The sequence below is a fragment of the Harpegnathos saltator genome, unplaced genomic scaffold (genome assembly GCF_003227715.2).
Source record: "Harpegnathos saltator strain DR-91 unplaced genomic scaffold, Hsal_v8.6 scaffold7, whole genome shotgun sequence".
NCBI classification, from domain to species: Eukaryota; Metazoa; Arthropoda; class Insecta; order Hymenoptera; family Formicidae; genus Harpegnathos; species Harpegnathos saltator.
Window position 1 is genome coordinate 245,428 of NW_020230537.1, and position 26,293 is coordinate 271,720.

General features: G+C 42.9%; 5 protein-coding genes and 1 long non-coding RNA gene across 11 annotated transcripts; 5 read left to right on the forward strand and 1 right to left on the reverse strand.

The window, feature by feature from the left end:
- The first annotated feature begins 833 nt into the window (after positions 1-833).
- On the forward strand, positions 834-2,658 carry Pym (partner of Y14 and mago). Its single transcript, XM_011151881.3, has 3 exons — positions 834-1,038; positions 1,618-1,714; positions 1,819-2,658. The coding sequence occupies exons 1-3, from the start codon at positions 1,008-1,010 to the stop codon at positions 2,351-2,353; spliced, it is 663 nt and encodes a 220-aa protein (XP_011150183.1). The 5' UTR covers positions 834-1,007; the 3' UTR covers positions 2,354-2,658.
- Positions 2,659-7,714: 5,056 nt separating this feature from the next.
- Vsp37A (Vacuolar protein sorting 37A) lies at positions 7,715-10,158 on the forward strand. Its single transcript, XM_011151882.3, has 5 exons — positions 7,715-8,119; positions 8,558-8,747; positions 8,890-9,004; positions 9,105-9,626; positions 9,752-10,158. The coding sequence occupies exons 1-5, from the start codon at positions 8,031-8,033 to the stop codon at positions 10,096-10,098; spliced, it is 1,263 nt and encodes a 420-aa protein (XP_011150184.1). The 5' UTR covers positions 7,715-8,030; the 3' UTR covers positions 10,099-10,158.
- A 1,040-nt stretch (positions 10,159-11,198) lies between these two features.
- Plod (procollagen lysyl hydroxylase) lies at positions 11,199-23,036 on the reverse strand. Of its 2 annotated transcripts, none has more exons than XM_025305560.1 (9): positions 22,790-23,036; positions 19,125-19,356; positions 18,686-19,026; positions 18,123-18,579; positions 17,746-17,973; positions 12,978-13,317; positions 12,731-12,835; positions 12,468-12,614; positions 11,199-11,939 (listed from the first exon to the last, which is right to left on the reverse strand). In XM_025305560.1, the coding sequence occupies exons 1-9, from the start codon at positions 23,019-23,021 to the stop codon at positions 11,655-11,657; spliced, it is 2,367 nt and encodes a 788-aa protein (XP_025161345.1). In that variant the 5' UTR covers positions 23,022-23,036; the 3' UTR covers positions 11,199-11,654. The 2 variants fall into 2 exon arrangements, with proteins under 2 accessions (XP_025161345.1, XP_011150191.1); XM_011151889.3 differs by lacking the exon at positions 22,790-23,036 and adding an exon at positions 21,609-21,898.
- On the forward strand, positions 13,637-17,561 carry LOC105189642 (immunoglobulin domain-containing protein oig-4). Of its 4 annotated transcripts, none has more exons than XM_025305561.1 (6): positions 13,637-13,923; positions 14,227-14,419; positions 14,510-14,659; positions 16,500-16,685; positions 16,839-16,988; positions 17,228-17,561. In XM_025305561.1, exons 2-6 carry the CDS (start codon positions 14,240-14,242, stop codon positions 17,384-17,386), a joined length of 825 nt encoding a protein of 274 aa, XP_025161346.1. In that variant the 5' UTR covers positions 13,637-13,923; positions 14,227-14,239; the 3' UTR covers positions 17,387-17,561. The 4 variants fall into 4 exon arrangements, with proteins under 4 accessions (XP_025161346.1, XP_025161347.1, XP_011150187.1 ...); XM_025305562.1 differs by having other exon boundaries at positions 13,637-13,754; XM_011151885.3 differs by lacking the exons at positions 13,637-13,923; positions 14,227-14,419; positions 14,510-14,659 and adding an exon at positions 16,132-16,216.
- Positions 18,947-21,036, forward strand: LOC112590040 (uncharacterized). 2 transcript variants are annotated; one of them, XR_003113955.1, is made up of 4 exons: positions 18,947-19,082; positions 19,187-19,368; positions 19,535-20,053; positions 20,111-21,036. It is a non-coding gene; the product is annotated as an uncharacterized LOC112590040 (long non-coding RNA). The 2 variants fall into 2 exon arrangements; XR_003113954.1 differs by lacking the exon at positions 19,535-20,053.
- Positions 23,037-23,833: 797 nt separating the features above from the next.
- Gbeta76C (guanine nucleotide-binding protein subunit beta-2) lies at positions 23,834-25,870 on the forward strand. The gene is made up of 6 exons (XM_011151890.3): positions 23,834-24,024; positions 24,226-24,371; positions 24,574-24,873; positions 24,982-25,183; positions 25,319-25,535; positions 25,662-25,870. The coding sequence occupies exons 1-6, from the start codon at positions 23,956-23,958 to the stop codon at positions 25,766-25,768; spliced, it is 1,041 nt and encodes a 346-aa protein (XP_011150192.1). The 5' UTR covers positions 23,834-23,955; the 3' UTR covers positions 25,769-25,870.
- The last annotated feature ends 423 nt before the right edge of the window (positions 25,871-26,293 follow it).

Genomic DNA, 26,293 nt, shown 5'->3' on the forward strand with positions numbered 1-26,293 from the left:
CGGAATATACGGTAGCAGCCCGGCTAAACCAGCGGCTAACCCTCGGCGTTGCGTCTACTTATTCGCTGTCCCTCGAGTCAATGTCGCGCGTCGTGTCTCTATACTCACTCTCTCTCTCTCTCTCTCCTTTCCTTTCTCATTACCACGTACACACACTCAACAAAGTATCGAACTTATTAGGAAACTCTTGAGAAACTGTGCATTTTCATCAAAATTCATCAAAATTTCACCAAAATACACTGATATAGACTGAGAAGTTTTCATTCTATTTTTTTTTTTTTCATGCCCTTTCTCTCCGAAACAAGCGTTTGTTGAGACAATCTTTCAAACCAATGCCACGCGAGATATCTTTTCATTGGAGACATTGGAATATTTTCGTTTCCGATAGAGCCGCTTGCGCGATTTTAATTATAAGCCCATTTTTATTTTCCTTTTTCTTTTGCTCCGATGGATCAATTTTGCCTGTCAAATCTATGATTTGACAGGCAAGTTTGAGATCTCGTCGTTCCACACATCATATAAACAAAATCGTGAAAATTGAGGAAAAAGATCTCGCTGTCACGTCTTACAGTGACCAATAAAACTATTTAGAGTACTCTCACCTCTTCTATAACACACACACACACACACACACGAGAGGAACATCAATCGATGAAAACATCCAAAGAAGAATCGTTTATTGTTTTGACTGCAGAATAAAACTTTTTTCAATTTTAGACAGCCATCGCGAATGTATAAACTTTTACTCGAGGTCCATCGGATAAATTCGAAACGAGACATTTGTGACATCTGTTGGTGCTGCACGTCGTGCACTATTCGTGATTCATTGAAATCATCTGTAGGAATAATAACCAACTAACGCCATCTTTCGAAGATACCGTTGAATTCGCTACTGCTCGTTACAATCAACTGCAACTCAGAATCGCACGGAATGGCACGCGGATAGTTGAAAGTTTTTCATGTTTATTTATATATTTTTCGCGAACGCTATATAACGAGATATAGCGATGGCGTCGGCTTACATCAAGGACGAGTCAGGTAACGGTCAATTATTAACACTGTTGTGTCGCGAGCAAGTATATTTGGTCCAATGTATACCGGTTCTAACCTTAACCTAACCTAATCGGACGTGTAAACAAGTGTAAAGTGTGATCGATTTCGTGTAATAATAGATCATTTTCTTTTTATGCGCTATAATTAGATAGTCAATCTCGAGAGATTTTCCTCGTATCCCGAAACACCGCGATGTTTCTCGCAAAATTGTTCTCATACGTATCGAAGAGAGACGCTTCTCTGTAGGATATTTGAAACTCTGTAGGATATATTTTGTGATTATCAAACGATAATTTAAATAAATCGGCCTTATTTGTAAAATAAGTTCTTTGCACATGTCCATTATTGAAGAAGACAAATCTCACTGATTCAACTAAAAGCCAGATTACATACGTTGGATGTGTATCAACTGAATTTCATTCAACAGACATAACCAAAGATGTTATAAAAAATGTTTTATCATCATTAAAGAGAGAAATTGTCTTATCTAATATGCCTTGAATGCTCCAATTTACAAACCTTGATATGTTTTTATTGTATAGAATCAAAATATTATTATCTTAGGTGGCACCTTTATCCCAGCAAGCCAAAGACCTGATGGTACGTGGCGTAAGCCAAGACGTGTGAAGGATGGATATATTCCTCAAGAAGAAGTTCCACTGTATGTTTTAGTTCTTTCATATTTTTATTTGTCATGTTATCTATCTCTTAATATTATCTATATAATGTATAATGTCTTAATATTATCTACTATTTTATTCAAAGGTATGAAAGTAAAGGAAAACAGCTGATAAAGAAACCTTTATATCCCGTGGGTGCCAGTCCAGAATTTATAGCAGAGCATAAAGCAAAACAGGAGGCTCTGGCAGCAAAAAACAAAGTAACACCCGGTACACAAGGAAAAGCTGAAGAAGGGAAAAAGAAGAAGAAAAAAAACAAATCTAAGACTACCGAACCTGTTACTTGGAAAGTAATAACCGAAGGACTGTCTAGCATAACAACCACAGAACCTGAGCTTTCTAAAGCTGTTCCACCTCACAATAATAAGTCAATGTGCACTATGAAAAAAGCTACAACAAATAATATAATTACGGACAATGCAGATACTTTGCAGAAATCAACGGCTGATCCACAAAAGAGATTGAAAAATCTGCGCAAGAAAGTAAGGGAAATAGAAGCATTAGAAGAAAAGATCAAAACTGGAGCTTTGAAAAATCCTGAAAAAGAAATACTTGATAAAGTGGCACGGAAAACAGAGATTTCTAAAGAAATAAAAATATTAGAGGCTGCTCTCAGTTAGAAGTCCAGTCTATAGAACAGAAATTTATTAGTGCCATCGAATAACATCTCATAAAATCTTGTCAATAACAAAACACACAAACTACATACATATATAAGCCATGAAAATCTTTATTCCTTTTAATGATTACATGGCAATTTTAATATTTCACCATTCAGCTCACAAGTTTTCTCTCTCTCTCCCCTAGGTCATCCCTTTATTCAACCCATCCATCCATCCACAGTAAAAAGATATCTATTATATCCAGATATACATATATTCACACACACACACACACATATACATTCACAACAAGGCGATGGTATTAATTGTAAACAATTTTAATATTTGATAATGTGTGTATTGTGTATAAGAACGTAATATAACGTCGCATTTTAATAAATACAAATAATGTTTTTGTTAAAAGAGTCGCAATGTGATAAGAACAATTTTAGATGGATTTGTATCGTCTGTCAAAATCCAAAAAATATATATATATATGAATGTCCCTGTGCGGAAGTGTTTTATCTTTATAATCTATTTAGTAAAACAGAATTTAAAGATATTTCATGATTTTGAAAAATAAATCTTTAATTTTCGACTTTTTCTTCTCTCATTTACATAAGATGAAATAAAGTCAATAGTTTATAACAATGCTCGGAATTACTTTCAATTTTAGGAAGTTTCCTCTCAATTTACTCCCCCTTAAGTACTACACTGACACATTCAGCGGCCGTAAATCTGACATTTGTGCTTTCCGATAAGGTAAGGGGAAATCTCCCGAAATAAATAGTAACTTTAGGCCCAGTTCCACAACTTGCTTTAAACTCCGTTTAAAGCAAGTTGTGGAACTGGGCCCTAATCGCTGCCATACATACTCGAACTGCCGCTACATTCGTCGTAGAAACAGTTTAGCTCCCATTAAATCTGAAACGAAAGATACGTTTTCTAATTACCTCTACCGACGAGAAAAACACACGGCGGCATGGAGAATCCGAAGGCCTGAATGTATATGTATATACCTTCCTCTGTCTGATTTAATTTAAATAGAACGTAGTGTTGGTTACCATCTTGATAGTCTCCGATATCTTTCTCCCATTACTCCATATCTGTTACTGTTACATGCTTATTTTGAAAAACTGCTTCATATTTCAGCCACGATATTCCTAAGAGGGCGCTAACGCTCAGCGAGATTTCTCTTATCTCCAAATCCAACGGCACCGATGAGGTAGTATCAGAGAAAAATCTAAAAGCGGGCACCAGGGCGTTTTTTCTGCCAAATTCCGACGCGGCCCCTGATAAAATGAATGTACGCTACATCCATCCTGATGGTAACGGCAAAGCGTGCACGGTTCTTGTTCACGCTACTTCCATAAGGAAGATAATAAGATAGAAAAGTATAGACGATCAATCACTCTCTCCGTCTTTGTCGCGCCACCGATGACCGCCGTAGCCGCGGCAGGAGTAAAGCCCTAAACACAATGCCAGGCAACAGGCAACAAGAATAAAAATAGACCAATCACAATCGACTATTACAAGAATAATCTATTGTGATTGGTCTATTTTTATTCTTATTGCCTATTGCCTGACATTGTGTTTACGGCTTAAGCACGAGGCGAGTCAGCGGCAGATCTTATCACCAAACTAAGATCTCTCCCGTCTTGCCCCTTCACCATCTCATCTTTCACGCAAGACACTACCCGTAATTCGGGAAGGAATATTTCGAAACTGCGCGGAAAACTAGCAATGGCTGCGTTCAGTAGAACAAAACGATCAGTGAGCGCTTAGTGATTATTGTCTGTGATTGGAGCATTCTTTTAGATTCTTCATAGACCCAGAAGTATTTACCAATCAGGAGCGAGAATCACTAAGCGCTCACTGATCACTTTGTTCTGCTGAACGCAGCCAATGACACAAAATTACGCTAATAGGGGTGGCCATTTATATAATTTTTATATCCAATTTTTTTCATTTTTTTATTCAATCTTTTTCATTTTTTTCCAAAATCAATACGAAAATGAAGGGTCACCGATTATAAGGTAATTATTATATATATTATATTATTCGAAGTATTGCCCATCGCTAGCTATACATTTTTCCCACCTGTCTGACAATTTGTGGATGCCACGCCAAAAAACTGTTGTTCTTTTGAGGCAAACCAGTCATCGAGCCATTTTCGTACATTTTCGTAAGAAGTGAAGCGCGCTGCTCAGCAAGTGCGTGTCCCATCGATGCAAATAAGTAGTAATCGGACGGAGCCAAGTCTGGTGAGTAAGCCGCATACGAAAGTATTTCCCAATCAAACGCCTCAATCGTTTCCTTGACCAGTTTTGCTGTGTGTGACGGTGCATTATCACGAAGCAAAATCACTTTGTGTTGCCTTTTTTGATATTCTGATCGTTTTTCACGCAAAGCTTGATTCAAATCGATCATTTGTTGTCAGTTTAACGGTTTCGCCAGGTTTTAGCAGCTTATAATCAGATCACACCCTTCTGATCCCACCAAACACAGAGCATTATTGTCTTCCGTCCATAGCGATTTGGCCTTGCAGTCGATATCGATGGTTCGCCTGGAGTTACCCATGATCCTTTTTATGCTTAGGATTCTCAAAATATGTCCACTTTTCATCGCCAGTCACAATTCGATGGAGAAATGACTTTCTTTTGTACCTGACGAGCAGCATTTCGCAAGTGGTTTTTCGGTTTTCCTGCTGTCTTTCATTCAGTTCATGTGGAAAACTCATTTTTCCATCTTCTGGATCTTTCCCATGGCTTTCAAATATATGGAGACGGCTTCTCGTGTCACATCAAATTGATCCGCGAGTTGTTGTTGCGTTTGAGCGTCATCCTCATCCAACAATGCTCGCAATGCTCGCTGTCTTCAAACTTTTTCGGTGGAACTTCCACGTTCTTCGTTTCTCACCACGTAAAAATCACCACGTTTGAATTTGTTAAATCACTCAAAGCACTATGATTTACCAAGAGCATGCTCAGCGTAAGCTTCGACAAGCATTCGATGCGATTCCGCAGCAGTTTTCTTCAAATGGTAACAGAAAATCAATGCTGTCCGCAAATCGTAGCTTCCAGGCACAAAATTCGACATGTTCAACGCTATTACAAACGCTATGCTGTTGTATGAAACTTGTATTGTTGTGAGTTGAAAATCTTTGTCAGATGTCAACAAATGAAAATGGCACCAATGACGCGGTTTGACGGTAACTACGTTGACAGCTAGGGCCGTCTATGGGCAAATTCCGATTTCATATTTACAAACCTGGTACACGGGCAGTGAGTTCTAAGAATCGTAGAGACCTGCGAGCGGACTCGTTGAAAAACTGATGCTTTCGGGTTGAACGTAATATTTCGTTTGCTCATTCAGAATGAATTAATAAAATGCGATTAAAATATAAAATGTGATGAACTATTAAGAATAAAAGTATCAATAAACATTAAGTGTGTTGTTTCAAAATATTTAGATGAGATTTTTATATTTCGTTTCACAACCATGATCAGCTCTCATCAATTTCTTCATTGGATAACTTTTTCATCGCAAAATAAAAAACGCGATATCACGAGACGAGCAACTCCGAATTGTTATAGCATGATGTGCATAAAATAAATACTTACCCCTCGATGATTCCTGATGTCTCTCCTTGCAAAATATATACCCTCGGGCATTTATAATATTTTTCACAACACAAACACTAAATTTAACTCTGCGCAATAACAGGCAATTTTTTTCACAACACTTGATCAACACAACACAAATCTTATGCAACAAACACGCGTAATTTAATTTCACTCGGCACTCCGGTACTCTCGACACGAAACAATACACGCCGATATTCGCCTTTGGTAATTCAAAATCGCGGAAAATACACACGCGGTCGGCCTTTGGAATTGACCATTGCATAATAACCATTGCAATACAATGGTCGCGATTTTCCATTTTTATGTGCGTATGTCGGTGAATACATATCACTAGCGTATTAGCCAATCAAAATATTCTGTTTGAAACCGTCCGTTCCGTTTGAAATATTTCAAGAAGTCGGCCATGACAGAAAAAATTCCCGAAACTTTATTCGACCCTTCCGAGGAATGCACATTCCGGCACATTTTCGAGGGATAGTTAACGAAAGTTGTGCCACATCTCGATGTTTAACGATAATTCACGGCCGAGACTCGGCCGACGAGTCGAAAACGAAGCTCCTACGACGCGAAAACCGAGCTGTCCTAAAGCCCGTATCAGACTACGGATTGGGATTGAGTATTAGAGTGAAATTTAACCAATCAGGGCTAAGTTTACTATATTTGAGATTATTTTCTCTTTTCCAATTGGTCAAATTTCAATCCAATCTCAATCCCAATCCATAGTATGATACGGGCTTTACGCAGCTGGCGCGCTGAACTTTCCTCGGTACTCCAACGATTCATCTCACTTCACTTCGCGCGGCGAAGCGAACTCCGACATAACACACGCGCGAAACTTACTTTCGGCACTCCGGCACCCGGTAACGATTTAAGGCACGAGACTCAGTTACAGCGAGTCAAAATAATCACGGAAAATCACGGGCGACAGTTTCTCGCACACTACACAACCCATAATCGGCGCCATAACTAAATAGGAATGCAACTGCGAACAGCGCCACAAGCGGGATATTCGGTAAGCTGAGTCGACCAATCGCGGTGATTCATTTCTTTCCGTAGTACCGCGATTCTGTAACTCGTTATTGGAGTTAACGACAGTTTCGTTATTGTTGCGCAGCTTTTCTACGGTACACAAAAGCTGCGCAACGATAACGAAAGTGTCGTTAACTCCAATAACGAGTTACAGAATCGCGATATAGTGGAACTATTTATGTGCACAAAGTGTACGAGGTGCGGGTAAAAGTAGTCGACGATAGATTGATTTAATTCGGAGCTACACACATAAGCAATATGGCCCATCCAATTAGAAGAAATGTGTTTTGATTCAACCAATCAGACGTGAATGTCGGACACCAGGACGGTACATACTTTTCGGGGTCATGTATTGAGTCGGAGTTAGCAGTCTAGTTATACTATAGGAGTCTGTGACGATATTCCTAAGAGGGCACTAGTGCACAGCGAGAAATTTCTCTGGTACGCTAAATTCCGTAAGGCCAACTAAGGTCTTTATAGTATCTCGTCGGTGATGATATTAATCATACACAATGTCAATTCTTATGTTTCCTTTTGCGCGTAGTTACATGTTAATTCATGTTACAAACGCGTAACAATATGCTTGTCAAGTACGCTATTATGGTTGTAGCATGGACATAAACCGCCTGAAAGTGGATGTAGCACAGAGTGCCACCACTTGCAGGTTTTACCGCCGAGACGATGAAGGTGGATGTACACATGTCGTAGTTCCCCTCTGAAAATGGATGCAGATGGTGTCCTTTCCCCCAGCAGCAGTGCGGAAAGTCTCGGTGTCGCCGAAAACGTCGTGTTGGCCGCTCTCAGCCCTCTCAGGTTCCTCTCTGGTAGTACGCATGCGTTCGTTGTCCGAGGGCAGTGCAGTCCGAAGGCGTAGCGTATTGGCTTTACTCGTATCGCAGCTATTCTGGCCTCCTATGTGAAGTGCGACGGGGTTTAAAACAGCTGTTCTGCTGGATGGTTGCTTTGACAGAGAGATCGACGGATAAAGCGGATGACTTATCAGACATCCAGGCTCTTAAATGATATCGCGAATATTCCGTGGAGAAAATGAGAATGTCGCGCTCAAACGCAAACGGCAAATCGACACTCTGAAAATCTTTAACGACAAGTAAGGGTGATACTCCAGCCTCTCGTTAATCGTTATAACCTCTCGTTAACCTCACTTGAATCATATTATTGCTAATATCATCGTTCGCGAACGGCCACGCATACCACAAAATTGGCTCAATAATCGAATTACTCGCTACATTAATCGTCCCGTTCATATTCCCTTATATATTGCAAAAATGATCGAAAATCCGTCGAGCGTAAAAATATAAAATTACTTCCGCTTGAAACTTTCCTGTATCATTTGCGTCATTTACTCTAATCGCGGAAACGTCATACTTCCTCGATACGATGATGGAATCCTTTACGATGTTGAAAAGAAAGAGTGAAATCGGTAGAATGTTAAGTCACACACAACTTTAACTCAAGGTCATCGTTGATCTCGAATTTCGTCATGAGCATTACGTGCAGTGGTGTGATATACAGTGATGTGTTACAGTGTAATAGAGCTCAGAGAAGATGCGGACTATCAGGTGGAATTCGACGCTGGCGAAAGGCGAATGGCTATTATGGTTTCCCTGTCGCCAAATTTTCCACTGGAGAAACCGGTACTTAGAGTTTCCCCACCGATAAACCACCCTTGGTGCAATGAGCACAGCGAAATCACTAGTGCACCGGGATTACTCAATGTAAGCTCTGAGAAAAATAGCACAATGATATTCCTCTACACACACACACACACACACACACACACACACACACATTGGATATCTTTTTCATCTTTATGTCTTGTATTTATAAAAGGTAATAATTGTATTATTTGTGCATTAGTTTTCAGTACATAGTGATCTTGGTCGGGTTGTTCAAGTTATTATCAGAGAATTCAGCAAGAATCCACCTCAGTTGTTAGAGGATATTTCACCTGGCTCTACTAAATCTCATAGAGGTATGTGCCTTACTCTGTAGTTTTTGTGTCGACACAGTTGACAATTTTTTTCATCTACTGTACTTAATAGATTCTCTTGATTTTTTATTTACGATTGCAGACTTACAGGAGAGAAACTCGCCGTCTTACGCGCTTCAACAGTATCCTGAGATTCCGTCTACATCGTTCAATTCATATTACAATACACAATTCCCACACTTGTCATCCTCCAGTGCAAACACGAGCATTTATAATTGTAATTACACAAACTCCGGTCACACGTACGTCTCGAATTCAAAATCGTTCGGTAATGCGTCGCATCACACGTCATATATTCCAAGTTCGAGGTGTACCCTTCATAGTGCTCCATCCACGAGGTATACCTCGAATCAGCACGGCACGGCCTACCTGAATTCGCACTATGCAGCAAACACGAATTATCAGCAGCCGTTGCCGAGTCAATCGCAAGCAAAAGTTCCGCAGAGTATAATATTTCCCGAATTAAACAACTTGACTAACGAGGAATTGAAGAGGCTCAGCGAGGATGAGGATAGACTGGATGACTTTTTGGAGAAACATTCCCAAATTAAAGACATAAACGCGGCGATCGAAGACGCTATGGATTGGGTTGAGAAAACTGCTGGTGAGTAAAGACCTCTTGAAAGACTGAAAAATTTCTCAATTATGAGGCACATGTTCGTAAAGACGCATCTATCGATATTCCAACTTAACGAGTTATTTGTACAAGTTTGCATTACTTCCCTGTAGAAGCTAACGTAGCCAAAGAACCTGAGTTGAGACAGCTACAAGCTGATGTGACAAACAAGGTAAAAACGGTGGCCGTGCTGAAAGCCAGATACGACAATCTTATACAACGATACAACAAACTGTCGGAGGTTTTCACGCCGGACCACATAAAGGAGTGCCTGAGACTGGCGGCAGACGAGAGTCACGAAGGAAGCGAGAAGATCGCTGAGGATTTTCTCAACAGGAAGATCGACGTTGAGCGTTTTCTCAGTACATATATCGAATGTCGAAAGTTGGGTCAAGCGAGACGAACTAAAGAAGAGAAACTGGCGCATCAATTGAACGAATTGAAACGAGCTGGTTACTGAAAAATTAAAGAGGGAGAGAGAGAGAGAGAGAAGGGGGGAGAGAGAGAGAGAGAGAGAGAGAGAGAGAGAGAGAGAGAGAGAGAGAGAGAGAGAGAGAGAGAGAGAGAGAGAGAATATATATATATATATACATGAATATATATATGTGTGTGTGTGTGTGTGTGTGTGTGTGTGTGTGTATGTATGCATGCATATATGTGTGTGTGTATATATATATATATATATACACATATATAATACACACATATATATATATATATAATTTTTTTTCTATGGATCGGACAAAACTGTAAATAAGACTTAGTTAAATTAAACGTTATTGTGAATTTAAAATAGCATTCGTGATTCGTGACCAAATATCTGATGCGATTAGAGCATCTTTCGACCGAGAGAAACATTTTTTACAATGTGTAAACGTGTTGTATCATTCGCTTGTTACTTACGCTACATTCTCAATTGCTTTAAAACGCATGGCATTCCAGAATTGGAGCAACATAAACAAGCGGCGCTAAACAAAGTGGTTAAGGAGCAAGAGCTTTAAGATTAATAGCGAACAACGGTTGCAGTGTATTCCGAATAAAGGTAAACAAGAGAAAAGAAAGAAGGCCAGAAGAGTTAAATTATGTTGAACAACCGTGTAATGAGTTGATTCGATGAGTACTTACTCGATAGTGTAAACGACAAGGCTTTAATTATTATATTAGTTTTGCGCGTCTCTCGTGTGCCGCCGCGATCAACTGCTGATGGAGGTAACGTTTTTTACTATGTAAATAAACGCGCAGCGTTGTAATTAAATCAATTTTTGAAAATTTGCTATTCGGTGACGTTACTTTTAATTATTTATCCTGTTAATGTTCCTAATGTAAAATATTGCAAAAATTGTATAGACACAATGAAAGATTGAAAACGAAAACGACATGTTAAGCTGAAAACGATATGCTGAATCCCTTTCCTTCCGGCCATACTTGATAATAAAAAGTAGTATATCCGCGCAAAGATATAAAATTAACGCGACTAAATGAAACGATACTCACCATGTGTTTAATAGTGTTGGTTACTAACTAAGTTTTGTCATCGATTCGTATGTACACATTTGAAAATCAGTGAATTTAGATGTCTCAACGAATATAATTGTCAATTACAGTTACAGTTTTATCTTAGTAAAAATTCGCGCAATCTTACTAAATACGAAGCATGATGATTAGGCGTGCAATTTACGCTGGAGTAGAAAAATAATATATCGATTGAGCGGTTTATCCCCGGTTTGTTAAATGCACTATATATTCAGTCCGTCGTGACAATTGACGTTTCTCTAGTCGGTAACAACGATCGAACGAGTTCCGTTCGTAAGTAGAACCATAATTTCTCGCTGATATATATCTCTCTCTCGTCATCTTACTCATTTCTTCATCAACCGCTCCGTTATCCGCTCGCGCGTTAGTGTACCTAGTAAGTATTTCTCTTTCGCTTCTTCGATATAGCGGCAGGTTTCCGAGATAATTTGCAGATTACGTGGATCTTTCATCAACGGAGGACGGATTCGCACGAGTGTCCTATCACGGATCCACGAAGGAGATCATAATGTAACGCGTGCCCGCGGTCACTCGCAATCCCTCATGATAGTGCGTCAGTCTTCCAGGGTGCATCAACATCCAGCCTGGCTTCGTGTCGGTGACTGAACAATTGTATCGAATGAACCTGCATCCGCCACCCTCGTAATCGACTCCCGCTTGATTCAGGGCGATGTTGATGGTGTAGGTCGACGAGTCGTGGTGCGGCCTCAAGTACGGCTGCTCGTCCGGACGATACTTCACGACGAAGTTCATGAGCGATCGTGGCGGCTGTTGACAAGAAATTGATGTAACCTTGATGCTTCGCGGTAGCGAACATCTCGTAGCGCGAGAAACGTAGTTCCAACTTGTGATTCTTTCTCTTTGGTGCAGTTAAAAAATCTACGTGAGACGTACTGAAGCATATCGAACTACCAATCGTCCGTTACGAAGCGGTACAACCCAACTACAAGCGGATCATATCGAACCCGAAGCCTTAGGTGCGTTTAGGAGAGAGAGAGAGAGAGAGAGAGAGAGAGAGAGTGAGTGCATCACCGTGCGGGGGTGCACTGTGCGCGTTAAAATCACCATCTCCGATTTATCTCAGATTTCAGAGCCCTTACGTAGTCGTCATATCCTGTAAAGACAAGCTGTTGCAAAGGACTGACGTAATCTTTGAGAAATTTTAACCAGGCGTCTTGGAGATCGACTTGGTTCATGTGAATATCTCGAGTTGGTACCGCCTCGTATCCGGTCTCCAAGCGTGGATCCTAAAAAGACCATGCGCACACGCGTGAGTTAACATTGAGCGAGTCTTACATCGTGATAGTAGCCAGTGAAGACGAGCTCCTGCAAGGGCCTAACGTATTCTTTCAAGAAGTATAACCACTGTTGCTCGTACTGAACTTGATTCATGTGAATGTCGCGGGTCGGTACGTTCTCGTAACCACCCGACAAACGTGGATCCTTGAATCGAGAAAGTATGATTGCAAAGGTACAACAATTTAGTTACATTGTACAGACGCGAGAAGTAATAAACTTGCGAAAACTCGAGGAGAGTGAAGCATGCGGCGGCGACTCACATGATTGGATCCGTCGGACCATTGCCCGAAAGCCTCGACGATCCCTATGAGTTCGTTGGTGAACCTACGAGTAACGATGGGGAACCAGTAGACATCAGGACACGGCTGCGAACAGCAAATATTAAACAAGGTTGAACAAGGCGCAACGGTTAAACAAGACGCCAACAAGCAGCGGAGCATGAGGAGTGCTCGACCGACTTGCTGTTGTTGTTGTTGTTGTTGTTGTTGTTGTTGTGCTGTACGTTACCTGAATCGGCTTGTTGTCGGGATTAAAGCTCTCGCTATACTTGGCATGAATGTATCTTCTGTCCCAGTCCAGCTTGTTGTCCATAATCTGGTACATTTCCGGATACGTGAGTTTGATGTCGTAGGTATCGGGATTGACGAGATGGCCGAAATCGAGCCTGTTGCTGACATACATGAACACACCCGCATGCCGGTTACGTTGGGCGAATGCCATCTCCGAGTCCATGTCAGCGTCCGAATTGCCATCCGGATTTCCGTAGAACGGACGGGTGGACTCGTCGTTGAGAATGGTGGCGTTGATCAGATAGCAGTTGCTCACGAACGGCACGTTCCACAGACCCCTGGAGAAACAGACGTTAGTGCGTTAGTGACACGGCAAAGCGGACGAGGGAGAACGCGAGGAGACGCGGCAACAGCAATGACGACGGGACGACGACGACGACGACTGGAGAGCGCAATGTGCGGTGAACGGTGAGCCGACGCGGATGCGTTTGTTTGTCCATGATCGGTAACGTGGTGGTCGTTTCCTAGAGGTCATCGCTTAAGTGTTTTGTAAGGTAGTCAGTGTGGTGCCGCGATTGGCCAATGAGAGAGCATACTTGGCAATGGGTTATGCATAATTATCCAATTGAGATTCATAACTCTGTGACACAGCCAGCGGCTGCGTGGACCCACCGCGCGTGGTCCATTCGTATTTTAGGTGGCAGGATCTAGCGGATTCAATCTCTGGAATATACGCTTTGCGTGTCAGAGGTCAGCGGAGTTGTTCGGATCCTCGGTAAGGACAAGAGGCGCGTCACCTCGACGAACTGCGTCGGGCACGCGCGCATGAACGCGCGTGTCATTACACCGCTGATTGAGCGCGCGTTGGTCGAGCGGGTGAACGAGTCGAACTCATTAATCCCTCTTCATCATCGGATCGTTATCGAATTCTTTCATGCTAGATAGTGAGTATGCGTGTGCGTGTGTGTTACATATATATATATATATACACACATATATATATAATATACACACATATATATATAATATACACACATATATATATAAGGCATCGCTGATGAATTTGGAGCTTATAAGTCTGGAGATCGTGCGTGCACGGTGCTCGCCGAGAGCACCGAGAGAGAGAGAGAGAGAGAGAGAGAGAGAGAGAGAGAGAGAGAGAGAGAGAGAGAGAGAGAGAGACCGAGTGCTTGGGGGCTCGCACGTCAGTTACACCAGTGTTTCATCAAGTTTCTCTCTGCTTATAGATCAAATGACGAGATGCCGAGGCTGTTGTATTTGTTCTTACTAATGGCTCTAATGATGAGCACAGAAGCAGCAAAGGGCGGCGGTAGAGGGGCTGGTAGAGGTCGCGGCCGAGGAACAGTTTACGGCTCGCGAATGCCTATCCTGATACCTCACCGAAATCCTGCCAGTGCGCATTATTACGAGAACAAAGATGTGAGTCCGTCGTTTGTGCGTTTGTGCGCGTTGTGTGCGACTAGACTAAAAGTCAGAAACTGACTTCTGACGACGGCAGCTTTTCCGCAGGGTGCCAAGATCGTGAAGGCGTCTCATTTTGAGCTGGATTACATGCTGGGCAGGAAGATTACGTTCTTCTGCATGGCTACGGGTTTTCCAAGACCGGAGATCACTTGGCTGAAAGACGGGATCGAGCTGTACCATCACAAGTTCTTCCAGGTGAGTCAATCGACCGATCTTAAGAGGAGAGGAGAGCGACCTTTTTCACACCTTACGAAAAGGGTAGAGCGAACGAACACAGTAGACAGCGCGAGAACCGAGGAGAATTCGATATTCGATTCGCAGGTGCACGAATGGCCCGTTGGCAACGACACGATCAAGTCAAAAATGGAGATCGATCCGGCGACGCAGAAAGACGCGGGATACTACGAGTGTCAGGCGGACAATCAGTACGCCGTTGATCGACGAGGCTTCAGAACGGACTACGTCATGATCTCGTATTAAACGCGTTCACCAATTGTAGGCTCTGTGACTACGCGCCAGTACCCAGCACGAGCACCTAGATTTTTATCCGAAGAGCAAACGTGTGACGTTATTATCACTCTCCGTCGTCTTGCAACCCCAATCGCGAAGAGAGAGAGAGAGAGAGAGAGAGAGAGAAGAGATACGCATTCTGAGATTTGAGAAAATTGGCCAAACGGATTCTGCACGCATAATCGACAAGACTGAAGATCAAGCGAGATGCAACGTTTATATTTTGCTGAAATATTCCGCCCGTTTTCTCAACGCGGAGAAACAGAAATTTTTTTCCCCAACATTCGCATCGCGACAAAGTCTGTCGCTCTGTCCGACTACTCTTCGCGCGTTTATCCGATACTCGATAAATTTACATTGTAACGTCGTCAAATAGTTTGCTACAAAAAGATAGTCTTCTTTTAATAAAATATAGCTTCTTTTTCCAACGCACGTCAAACTTGACTGTAATCACTTCCTCGTCGGAAGCGCCGATGAGCCGCGCACGCACATACCAATAACACAATCCGCTGGTTCTCCCCTCCCTCCACGTTCTTATTCGTTGAAGCATAATTGACCGTTATAAGGGTAATACGTTTGTAGCGCGCGAGGAACATATCGAAAATGGTTCATCATGAGTGCGAATTTAACGAGTCAATTGCGTCGTGCCGCGCGAAAGTGGCATGGAAGGATATTAACAATGAGTCGCGGGCGCGGTAAATTGTCTGTAGCGAAATCAATCGTTCGCAATCGGATGCTTCGTTTCGAGCGCGTTTACCTCTGTCCTATACATCGTTCGACACACGTCCTCTCTTTTCTTTCTCACGCGTTGAAACGCGCGAAGATCAATGTACGGGGGGGAGGGGGGGGCGGGCGTGTACCCGTGTATGTATTAACTGATTAACCGATCGGATCGATTAATTAACATTGACTTGGGCTGGCTCTAATGACGGACGGGATGGATTCAGAAATAACTCGAGAACTCGTCGTAAAGTGCGTCGAAGTGAATCAAATCAATCCGGAACGAATAGACACGGACATGGAATTAATGGATAAGCGGTCCGGTAGATTTGATAGAAATGATGACAATGATCACGTCGTATCAAAGAAATAACCAGTGCACGTACGTGCAATGCATATACCCTACGGTGTGTATCTGCATATAAGTCTGTAATAGATACGAGAGGACACTAGGGGAGTAATGAGTCGGTGACTGTCAGTTGCATCGGAGTTCCGTGTGATCGACGAACGTTCCTGCACACAGTGAGTATGCACACGGTGCATTCGCTACGATAAAGCGCAATTCCAGCATCTGTGACAGTGCTCCCCCACCTCCCCCCCTCACCTCTCCGCTAGTTACACCCTTGTAATGATTCGTAATTGCCAAGTATCGATATCAATTCCGATCGACCCTCGGGTCGGGCAGCCGAAATTAGAAAGCAATTTAAATCGATGCGACACTGATCGAACGCGAGAGACGGCTCGACGACTCGACGTATAATGAGACGAAATTGCGTGTGCTAAGGTCGGATTTTGCCTCCACCAGATAATCATGTCACGCTCCATGCTGCTGCTGATCCTGCTGAGTATACTGTTGCTGAACTGTTGCCGAGAGACGTTCGGCCGGAGAGGACGAGGAAGGGGCAGAAGCAAGTCTCGCGTGCAGATTGGATTGCCCATTACCGGGAAATATCGTGATCCAGAGAGCGATCAATATTACAACAACCACAATGTACGTTGAGAAAGGGGAGTGTGTGTGTGTGTGTGTGTGTGTGTGTGCCTAGCGCAAGCGGATAACACTTTGCCGTGCCTCTCGATAACTATGCACCATCTCGGTGTTGGCTCGATCGTCATTCAGTTACCACCGGTCCTTTTGGTCTTTTAGGGTGCCAAGATATTGCTAGCGTCGCATTTCGATCTGGAGTATGTCCTGGGACACAAAATAGCCTTCCTCTGCGTCGCTCGTGGCACTCCGCGACCGCACATCACCTGGTTCAAAGATGGCACCGAGATATACACCCATCTATATCTACACGTCAGTGCTCATTCTCAACATATAGAGCGACGTAGAGAGAGAGAGAGAGAGACAGAGAGAGAGAGAGAGAGAGAGAGAGAGAGAGAGAGAAAGAGAGAGAGAGAGAGAGAGATGATGTGTCTTTGCTTGCTGCCGCGTTTGTGCTTGCTCCACAAGAACAGATATCTGTTATTCGCTCGTTCGCTTGATCGGTAATATCGGCAGCTGCGTGAAAATAATACTCTGCGCTTTTCACACAGATACACGAGTGGCAAGTGGGACCTGACAAGGTGAAATCGAAACTCGAGATCGATCCTGCTACTCAGATGGACGCGGGGGTCTACGAGTGCACGGCGGACAATATGTACAGTATCGATCGCAGGTCTTTCAAGACTGACTTCTCCATCGCTTTCGATTAACGTGAGCGTAACGTACAGATAATTGAGCCGAGGTAGGATGATTAAATTTCTACGATCTGACGAGACTGATCATGAAACTACTACAGTAGGCTCCGAAGAAACGACTTAGAACTTACTCTATGTATCTCACTGTGTAATATGAAAAAAAAAAGAAAAAAAAAGGGGGGAAACTAAATTGTTTGATCTACTCTCCGACATTACGAAATTCTCCTTGACCCTGTGTCAATCAAGTGACGGAGAAATTGCATGATGTTGCATGATGTACAGAACAGCCGCGTGAACAGTCGCCGGCGTCGAATATACATATATGCAGCCGCGGAGCTCTTTCGCGAAGCAAAACGTCTGCGTGCTCGCATTACCTGCGCTCGTTTTTTATAATCTCCATGTAGTCGAAGCTTCGCGCGTAAAATCCGTCGTCCGTAATGGCGCCCCAAAAGTTGCTCCACGCCTTGTACGGCCGAATAAGCAAAGGCGCGACGATTCTTCTCTGTTGCTCCACCAATAACTTCAACGTATGCTCATTGTCCAAGTGTGCGACCGCGTCGACCGAGAAATATCCGGAGCACTTGTTGAACGCACAATGTTTCCTGCGAAACAGGAAACGGTTTCTTAATCTTACTGAAATCTTTGCTCCCTTTGCTCACACCTCTTCGCTCTTCGCTCTGTAACATTATGTATCGCCGCGGGTGAAGAAATTCGGCTCTGCCGAAATGCCGAGTTTGTTGCTGTTACTCACATCGCCAATTTTCTAGCGTGAACTTCGTTGACCCCTTGCTTCACCGATATGTAGTTCACGTCCACATATTCCCGTTTAGCTCTTTCGTAGAAATCCGTCACTACGCCATCGTGATGCGACACGGCGTTATGAATGAACAGATGCAACTTCGACTTCGGATAGGACTGGCGATAGATAGCTTCGAAAAACTCCTCCAAAAACGGCGTAGGTCGCTCGATGAAAAGGGCTATCAAGATGATAGCCGGGTACATCTCCGGCTTGGTCTTGTCCAGCTCGACAGTCTGGTCCCAGCAGGCTAAGCATCCCTCGTCCGGTGTCCAGGCGCGAGCTACGTAATTGCCGAGGGAATTCAAAACCAGTTTGCTATGCCCGTTGCCGTGGAGCACCAGGGGCACCGTATTGTAGACGATGTTTTGAAGATACGCCTCTTCGCCTTTGAACCTGAGCTCCACGTCGGCTGCAAAAATCGTAGTGATGTATCCGTAGTTAAAACACAACCGCCGCGAGCCGCGCGGTTGTGTCCTTTTCTCCGTCCAATTCTCACTTGCTGCTCTCTCACCTACCTACCGCACCGAAGAGATTCTGAAATATATCGGACTTGTGATCCAGCTTTATCCTGTGTCGCGCTCTAAGCTCGTCGTTCAGGTATACATTTGTGTACAACAGCTGATCGTCGTCCTCATCCTCGATGGAAACAGTGTCCAGGATAGCGAGCAAGTCGGTGGCATATCCGATGAAGGATCCGGAATTTAAATATCGCTTGCCCCTCGATACTGCTGGATATTGGCTCGCGAGAGACTTGTCCGGCCAGCAATATCCCTCAGCGGAAAATAAAATCCGAGCGCCGGTATCCAGGAATCTCTCGACTATGGCGGACAGGCCGCCGAGGAATATTACGTCGTAACTGGAAACGCAAGAGACACATACGCATAAGATGATACGACTCTATGTTCCTGCGCTGTAAGTTTTTTTTTATTCCGCAACGTTAGAATATGCGCCAACCTATCGGTGAACAATACGATCTTGTTTTCATCGTCTCGATAATCCTCCAAGGCCTTTCTCAGGAGATTAACTTTGTATCCACCGCCGGGACCGGAAGATACGTTACCGCCCTTCCATGACTCGCCCAGGCCGAGGATCTTCAAGTTATCGCGGAATCCATAGATCTCAGCCGATCTCAAGTACCTTCGGAAGCCATCCGTTTCGTCGGAGGCAACAGTGGCGACCAGGACATCTAAAATATACGGTACAATTAAACACGGATAAAAGAGAGAGAGAGAGAGAGAGAGAGAGAGAGAGAGAGAGAGAGAGAGAGAGAGAGAGTGTGTGTGTGTGTGTGTGTTAATTGTTACGGGGGAGGCGACGCGAGAATTTCGCGTGTTCGTCATTCATTTTTGCAAGATTATTTCCAGCGCACAAAAATTCGCAAGAAAAGTACGAAAAAATTTTCATGTCAAAAGAGAAATTGCATATTCCGGCAATCAGGGCGATTCTGGCGAAGATGAAGCGCCCTTTTTTTAAATTACCGTCGAGATCGTACCGGCGAGAGACCAACTTTTGATCCGACAGTCATAGTTACTCAGATGGTGAAATCGTCAGCATTACGCCGAGCTTGTGATGTCACGTCAAAAAGTAGCGCCCGCGTGAGCCGCGGCACGTTCGCCGGCTACGTTAAACGCGCGAGAAGAGAGGCTGCTCTTGTATTACTGAGCTGTCGATATCCTTACGCAAGCAAGAATATCCGAGATATTCTTAGAACGGGTATACCGAATCCCCATGGAGAGCCAAGAAGCGGAAAAGAGCTTGTGGTACAAGCTCGTACTTGAATCTGATACTCGCGCGACGTTAAAATATTCGGCTTTGTCGAACGGCTTGCGAGAAGATGCGGCGCGCACTTACGAAACAATAAACGTGTATACACACATACACATGTACGTATAATATTGATGATGGAAATGTCAATTTAATAATTATATTTAATTTTTTAGTTAACACAAGTGATTCGTATGAACATTTACATTGTAAGGCGACTATCTCTCCTGAAGAGAATTCACGAGAATACGACACACAATTCACTCGTCCGATGAACAACGCCGGAAATGATGACGATAAGGATCGTGCGTCGGATTACACGACGAAAGAAACAAGGACAAAGTAAATTGGTTCGAGTTTAACGAGCAAAATCGTTACGTCACGCTATATATCACTTGACCATTGGTGAACCTTAAAAGATAAACCTTAGCTTTTTAGTTAGATAGCCCCCGTAAGATGGCCGTCTAATAAATAATTTCCTCGATTGCAAGCATAGCGATTCTTCGAAGACGCGTTTACTCGCGACAAAAAAGTTTTGTTATCAGTTGACCATATAAGATGCAACTTAATAATTAATAATTAGTTATTTTTAAAAGTGTAACAACTTGTTTCACATGATTAATTGTTTCAGCAAAATAAAGCAACACCAATTTTATAATTTTCTTAACGCAGAGTTACAGATCGCTATGCGGACAAGGAAAAGTAAACGTTAAATGACGTATCGCAAGAACAATAATGTTAGTAAAAGTTGCAAATAACAATGTGTAAATAACGCCCTCGCGAGCAAAGTTTATTATTTCAGGCACGTAACACACATCCAACAAGAAAAGAACCTCCTGACTCATCGCCAACCAAACCGGGGTCGACGAACTATGATTTTCGCTGCCACTTTCCCGTTTCAATAAAATGAATAAATAAATATAATAATTTATTATATTAACTCTTTGTAGCGTTTTGTAATTTATAGTTTATCTTTCGAGAAAATCAAAGAGTCGCGCTTATGCGCGAAAATGGGATTCCCCAATTGAACATTTTTACCGTGAGACAACGCGTGAGTGTCCAAAATCTATGAATTCGAAAATAAAAAACAAGATGCACGATATGGCAAGAATATTTTTTAAGATTAACAGCCGATACTTATTTGACATCATTATAAAACAATTCTATTCTAATCAATCCCTATCATAATAAATCATTGTTAAATTATGCGTATACTATTCTTTCTTTACTGAGACACATAATATAAACAGGGTCGAAAGAAATAAAAATTTCGCACATTAGGAATAACTTTTCATAACAATTAGCTAAGACATAAAACCAAGATATCTCTTTTTTTCAACTGGTCTCTAATACAGTATACGCGAATCATTAAAATATCATACGTACGCAGTACAAAGATCATACGTAGTACAAAGATTACAAAAAAAAAGTAAAAAAGAAAAAAAAAGAATCGGGGAAAATTCTTCATATCTATTTCTCTCTCTCTCTCTCTCTCTCTCTCTCTCTTGATCTTTCAGACACTCCTCGAGGCTTGTCGCGAGTTTTCAAGCAAAGGCGCTCAGAGAAATCGAACGTTTCACTGAGGACTCTGTCCTTGTATCGATCTTCACTGCGACATGCCGGCACAGATTTATCCGTCGGCATTTTGATCGAAAGGGCGATCACGCATCATACCATTAGTGTCGGCTGGTGCCTCGCTGACCACATGGTATGTCAGGAAGACGTAGCACCACACGAGCCAGCATCCGATAGTTGTTCCTTTGCTGCCGTACATGTCTCTATCTCTTTCTTTCTTTCTCCCTTTCTCTCCCTCTCTCTCTCTCTCTCTCTCTCTCGCTCTTTCTCCCTCTGTTTCAATCGCAATGACTGACAGACCTACCGCGAGGTCGTGATCCGCGCCGCCGCTCCTCGAAGACGCACAACCGCGTCCGTCACTTGGCGTCGCTTAGCACCGACTGCGCGTTGCAGCCGCGAAAACTGGCGGAAACCGCCGAGCAGAGCCGTAACTAGGAATTATGATGCCCCTACGGTCAATCATTTTCTGTCCTACGAAAACGTAATAGTTAGAGCGACTTTTCTTTTTACAATAAATTTTGCAAATGAAATCTAGTAGTTTAAACAAAATCGTTGAATCTCAATCTTTATCTCTAACCTGATGCTGCTAATATCGGCGATAGTGCCAGCGGGCCATAGATTGTATAATCAAATGTTGATGTGTGTACTATTTTTCTTATGCACACCAAAAATAAGAAAATCGAGTAAATAAAAACTTGACTCAACGAGAGACATCGAGGGAGATGTCTTGTGTCAAAATTATATACCACAGAGATTTATTTTCCAATGAATTTCTTGGTACATTAAATTTATTGTTTTACAAAAATGCCGACTACATAAAGCGACGCTTGTGCCGTAGTCTAGTCACGGCTCTGCCGTCGCGAGAACGGATCTCCAACAAGAGCGAATGAGAATCGGTACCTTCGCGACTCGAGGATCCCGAGGAACACGAGAAATTGATCACTTCTGCCGCGACCACGTCGTCACGGGTAATACGCACTTGCCCTGTCGATGCAGTGAGAAGTATCGTTCGTCGATATTTTATGGCAGGAGGAAGGTCTTCCGAGCAAATCAACATGTCGATAACATTTACAAACTGGGTACATGGGACATCATTTAGATTTGGATGCGATGCCGGTTTCCTTGTAGGTGTTATATAAAAGCATTTCAGGAAGAGAAAGAAAGAGAGAGAGAAAGAAAGAAAGAAAGAAAGAAAGAAAGATACAGACATGAGATTTCGATGCTGCGGTTCAACTGCGATTAATACTATAATCGCGATGTAATTACAAGAGACAAAATACCTGCAATGTCAAAGTCAGATATGTTTGCTTTCCCCGCTGGTTTATACCGCTTGATGACCGCCAATTTAATATCCAATGCATCGTCCTGGCACGAAAGATTGTTCAAAGGCACATAAACGTCATGATTCACCCTTGACTTGCAAGCTTGTTCGTTGCCTGTCGTAAGATGATTTCTGCAGTACAACAGCAAAACTATAGACAGCGCCAATCTTCTCGACAAGTCGCTTTGCATCCTTGCGTCTTCCAACTAAGCGTTATCAGATAACTTATAAGTCTAACAAGCTTATCGGATTGTCGCTTGTTAAAGCCAACTCGCATTTAGAGCACCAATTTATTTTCTGCACAGCGTGGTCAATAGAAATAAGAAGTCTTTTCTGTCCTGTACTCTACTACTGTCACACTATAATTTGTAAATCTGTTTAAATTATATATCAACACCGTCGGTTGAATTATATATTTTCACGCCTCCTTCGATATTCGATCGATTAAAAAGATAAAATAAAATTATACATCGCCTTTCTAACTTCTTCCTTCCTAAGACAGCAACAACACAATGTCCATTGCACCAATTGATCGCCGTTCAATGATTGCACTGAATCACATCGATAAGTATCAGAGATTCGAGCATTTATAGGAGAAAGCGGGAAACTCGAAAGCGAGACGGCCGATGGTTTTTGTGGTCGAAAAGAGCGGCTAGTCGTTATACCGTGTCAATAGCGGTTCTATTATTCTCTTCGATTCCCTGTTCCGTGCGAAAACCTCGTCATCGACTGGTAAAATTTTTGTAATGGAACGTTCCAATGTGGCCTGTCCCGCAAACGTCCGCACATATTAGCGTCCATATTAGCACCGAATCGAATCTCTTTTCCTCTTCTCTCTCCTTTTCATGAAAGAAAAAAATGTCTCAACATTCTCCACATATCAACAATATCGAGTATGTAGGTAATTAAGTTATGTGAACGAGCCGAACTAATGCCCAACAAATCGAGTTAACCAGCGACTTAATACAATTACCGGAGCAACGCGGTAGACGATCCTGAGGCTTCCTCTGTGTATTGTCGGAAATCGGTTGGCAGTTTTCGCATGTCGATCGTCGGGTGGCGTTTGGTTCCCACGTCGTTTCTGGTCTCCGGTGAGACCCAGTGCAGCTCCTAGAACGTGCAAAAATGGGCAAAGACGACGCCGAGACTACAGCCTTGAAGAAGGAACTGGAGTCTCTCATCAGCAAGTGCAAGGTTTGGACGGTTTATCGCAATTAAGCGACGAGTAGAATTCTCAGTAACGCACCTTGTTATTATTATAATCAATGAATGGTAGTAATACTGTATGCAATGAATAGTAGTAAAATTGTGCGATATACGTAAATATATTTGGTTGAAAATTTTATCAGACCTGTTTTGCTCGTTTCACTCGTCTCACTCACTTCGCTTCGTTAGGAAGAGCAAAAGAAACAGCAGGATACAACATTGGAGGAGGCCTGCAGTGGAGTGTCGGATGCTTCGAAAGTTAAGTTGTCAACTAAAAAGTTGCTAAAGGGGCACATCAATAAGGTCAACTCGGTGCACTATAGCGGTGACAGTAGGTCAGTGTTTTACGTAACGTTGGTAACGAGAATTCTCAATTGTCTAGCACTCTTTCTCCTTCATTTCCATCTTGATTATAACGAATCGATTGTTCTCGAAATTGATTGTGTCCGGATAGCACATTTTGTAGAATATTAATAATAAATATTGAAGGGACAGCCGAGATGCGTGCGTCTGATTCGTATTGCGCTTTACCTGTAGACACTGCGTAACTGGATCGCTGGACGGCAAGTTAATTATCTGGGATTCGTGGACCGGCAACAAGGTGCAGGTGATTCCGTTGCGTTCAGCATGGGTGATGTCGGTGGCTTTCGCGCCGTCCGGCAATTTCGTCGCGTGCGGCGGTATGGACAACATGTGCACCGTCTACGATGTCAACAGCCGCGACGCTACGGGATCAGCCAAGATCGTAAGGGAACTGTTGGGTTACGAAGGATTCCTGTCGTCTTGCAGATTCCTCGAAGACAAAAGAATCATCACCGGATCTGGAGACATGAAAATGTATATATTACATAATAATTGCAGCATGATAAAAGAATGGAGAATAAACGGTGTATTCCTTTTTCATAAATAATTCATAAATAATCGATCAACACGCTGCTTATCCAGCTGCATATGGGATCTCGAGGCCAACAAGAAAACTACAGACTTCGAAGCGCATGCGGGCGACGTGGTGAGCATCAGCTTGTCCCCCGATGGCCAAACTTACGTCACCGGCTCGGTCGACAAGACTTGCAAATTGTGGGACTTGCGGGAAGAGAAAGCTAAACAAACGTTCTTCGGTCACGACGCTGATGTAAACTCCGTCTGCGTAAGCCACCGACATCATTCTATTCAGATATTCCGTAGATTTCTTGCGGATTCTCATTACGCTGCTCTCTTAGCTGATGTGTTCTTCCTTATTCTTCACTGTTTTCGTCGTCGCACTCCGTCCCTCCCCCTCTAGTACCACCCCTCGGGGCAAGGTTTCGTAACAGCGTCCGAGGATAAAACGGCGAGACTGTGGGACTTCAGATCCGATCAGCAGTTAGCCACCTTTAAACCGCCCAACTCGAATCCCGGTTTTACATCGTGCGGTTTGTCTCTGAGCGGCAGGTTCATCTTTTGCGGCAGTGACGACAATTCTATTCATATATGGGATACGTTGAAGAATCAACACAATGGTGAGTTGGAACCCACAACGGACACAACAGCAGTTGTAGTTAGTGTGCGAGATGATATTCTATAAAATGATTATATAATTATATGAAATGTTTGTTCTCATTTACTTTATTTCTTTTTTTTTTAAGGTGTTCTGTCAGGCCACGACAACAGAGTAACGTCGCTCTGCGTCGCTGGTAATGGAATGGCAGTGGCTAGTTGCTCCTGGGATCAGTATGTTCGAATTTGGGTTTAAACACGATACACGATTTATGACGTACGAGTGCCGCCTGGAACAATCCATGAGGAACATTGGACAGAATGTGTTACCGAAAATATATCGATGTTAAATTGTCAATTGATTCTTTTTGCATAGTACCCACACACACATAAAGAGAGAGGGAGAGAGAGAGAGAGAGTAGAGAGAGAGAGAGAGAAAGAGAAAGAGAGGGGGGGGGAAGGGGAGAGAGAAAAATCCTTACTGATACAGTTTCCCTTATCGGCGCGAGCCATAGAGACTCCTCTATTTCTTTTTCTTTCTTTTCAAGATCTTCTGCAGATATATGTCTCAATTCGTTAAACGCAAATCTGGTGTTGGCAATGCAAGTTGCATTTGCATCGTTTATTTCTACAACATAGATATTACACGATCCTCTTTCTATCGATGCTGCGAAGAAGAGTGCGTTAAAAAAATTGTTTCGTGTTTCGAGAAATTCATTTGCACGCACTAATGCGGTATTTGGTGATTCGGTACATTGATTAGGTATGAAGCGCGGGCGTC

What these genes read in the sequence shown, in the direction of transcription:
- Pym (XM_011151881.3), top strand. Translation starts at nt 1,008, where the DNA reads ATGGCGTCGGCTTACATCAAGGACGAGTCAG. An exon ending in TTACATCAAGGACGAGTCAG is followed by an intron (nt 1,039 to 1,617) that starts GTAACGGTCAAT and finishes TTATTATCTTAG; the next exon opens with GTGGCACCTTTATCCCAGCA. An exon ending in CCTCAAGAAGAAGTTCCACT is followed by an intron (nt 1,715 to 1,818) that starts GTATGTTTTAGT and finishes TTTTATTCAAAG; the next exon opens with GTATGAAAGTAAAGGAAAAC.
- Vsp37A (XM_011151882.3), top strand. Translation starts at nt 8,031, where the DNA reads ATGATATCGCGAATATTCCGTGGAGAAAATGAGAATGTCGCGCTCAAA. An exon ending in CTCTACTAAATCTCATAGAG is followed by an intron (nt 9,005 to 9,104) that starts GTATGTGCCTTA and finishes TTACGATTGCAG; the next exon opens with ACTTACAGGAGAGAAACTCG. An exon ending in TTGGGTTGAGAAAACTGCTG is followed by an intron (nt 9,627 to 9,751) that starts GTGAGTAAAGAC and finishes ACTTCCCTGTAG; the next exon opens with AAGCTAACGTAGCCAAAGAA.
- LOC105189642 (XM_025305561.1), top strand. Translation starts at nt 14,240, where the DNA reads ATGCCGAGGCTGTTGTATTTGTTCTTACTAATGGCTCTAATGATGAGC. An exon ending in ACCATCACAAGTTCTTCCAG is followed by an intron (nt 14,660 to 16,499) that starts GTGAGTCAATCG and finishes TGCCTCCACCAG; the next exon opens with ATAATCATGTCACGCTCCAT. An exon ending in ACACCCATCTATATCTACAC is followed by an intron (nt 16,989 to 17,227) that starts GTCAGTGCTCAT and finishes CTTTTCACACAG; the next exon opens with ATACACGAGTGGCAAGTGGG.
- Plod (XM_025305560.1), bottom strand. Translation starts at nt 23,021, where the DNA reads ATGCAAAGCGACTTGTCGAGAAGATTGGCGCTGTCTATAGTTTTGCTG. An exon ending in CCGACAACAAGCCGATTCAG is followed by an intron (nt 12,836 to 12,977) that starts GTAACGTACAGC and finishes TGCTGTTCGCAG; the next exon opens with CCGTGTCCTGATGTCTACTG. An exon ending in TCACTGGCTACTATCACGAT is followed by an intron (nt 11,940 to 12,467) that starts GTAAGACTCGCT and finishes TCTTGTCAACAG; the next exon opens with CCGCCACGATCGCTCATGAA.
- Gbeta76C (XM_011151890.3), top strand. Translation starts at nt 23,956, where the DNA reads ATGGGCAAAGACGACGCCGAGACTACAGCCTTGAAGAAGGAACTGGAG. An exon ending in CTCTCATCAGCAAGTGCAAG is followed by an intron (nt 24,025 to 24,225) that starts GTTTGGACGGTT and finishes TCGCTTCGTTAG; the next exon opens with GAAGAGCAAAAGAAACAGCA. An exon ending in CTGATGTAAACTCCGTCTGC is followed by an intron (nt 25,184 to 25,318) that starts GTAAGCCACCGA and finishes CTCCCCCTCTAG; the next exon opens with TACCACCCCTCGGGGCAAGG.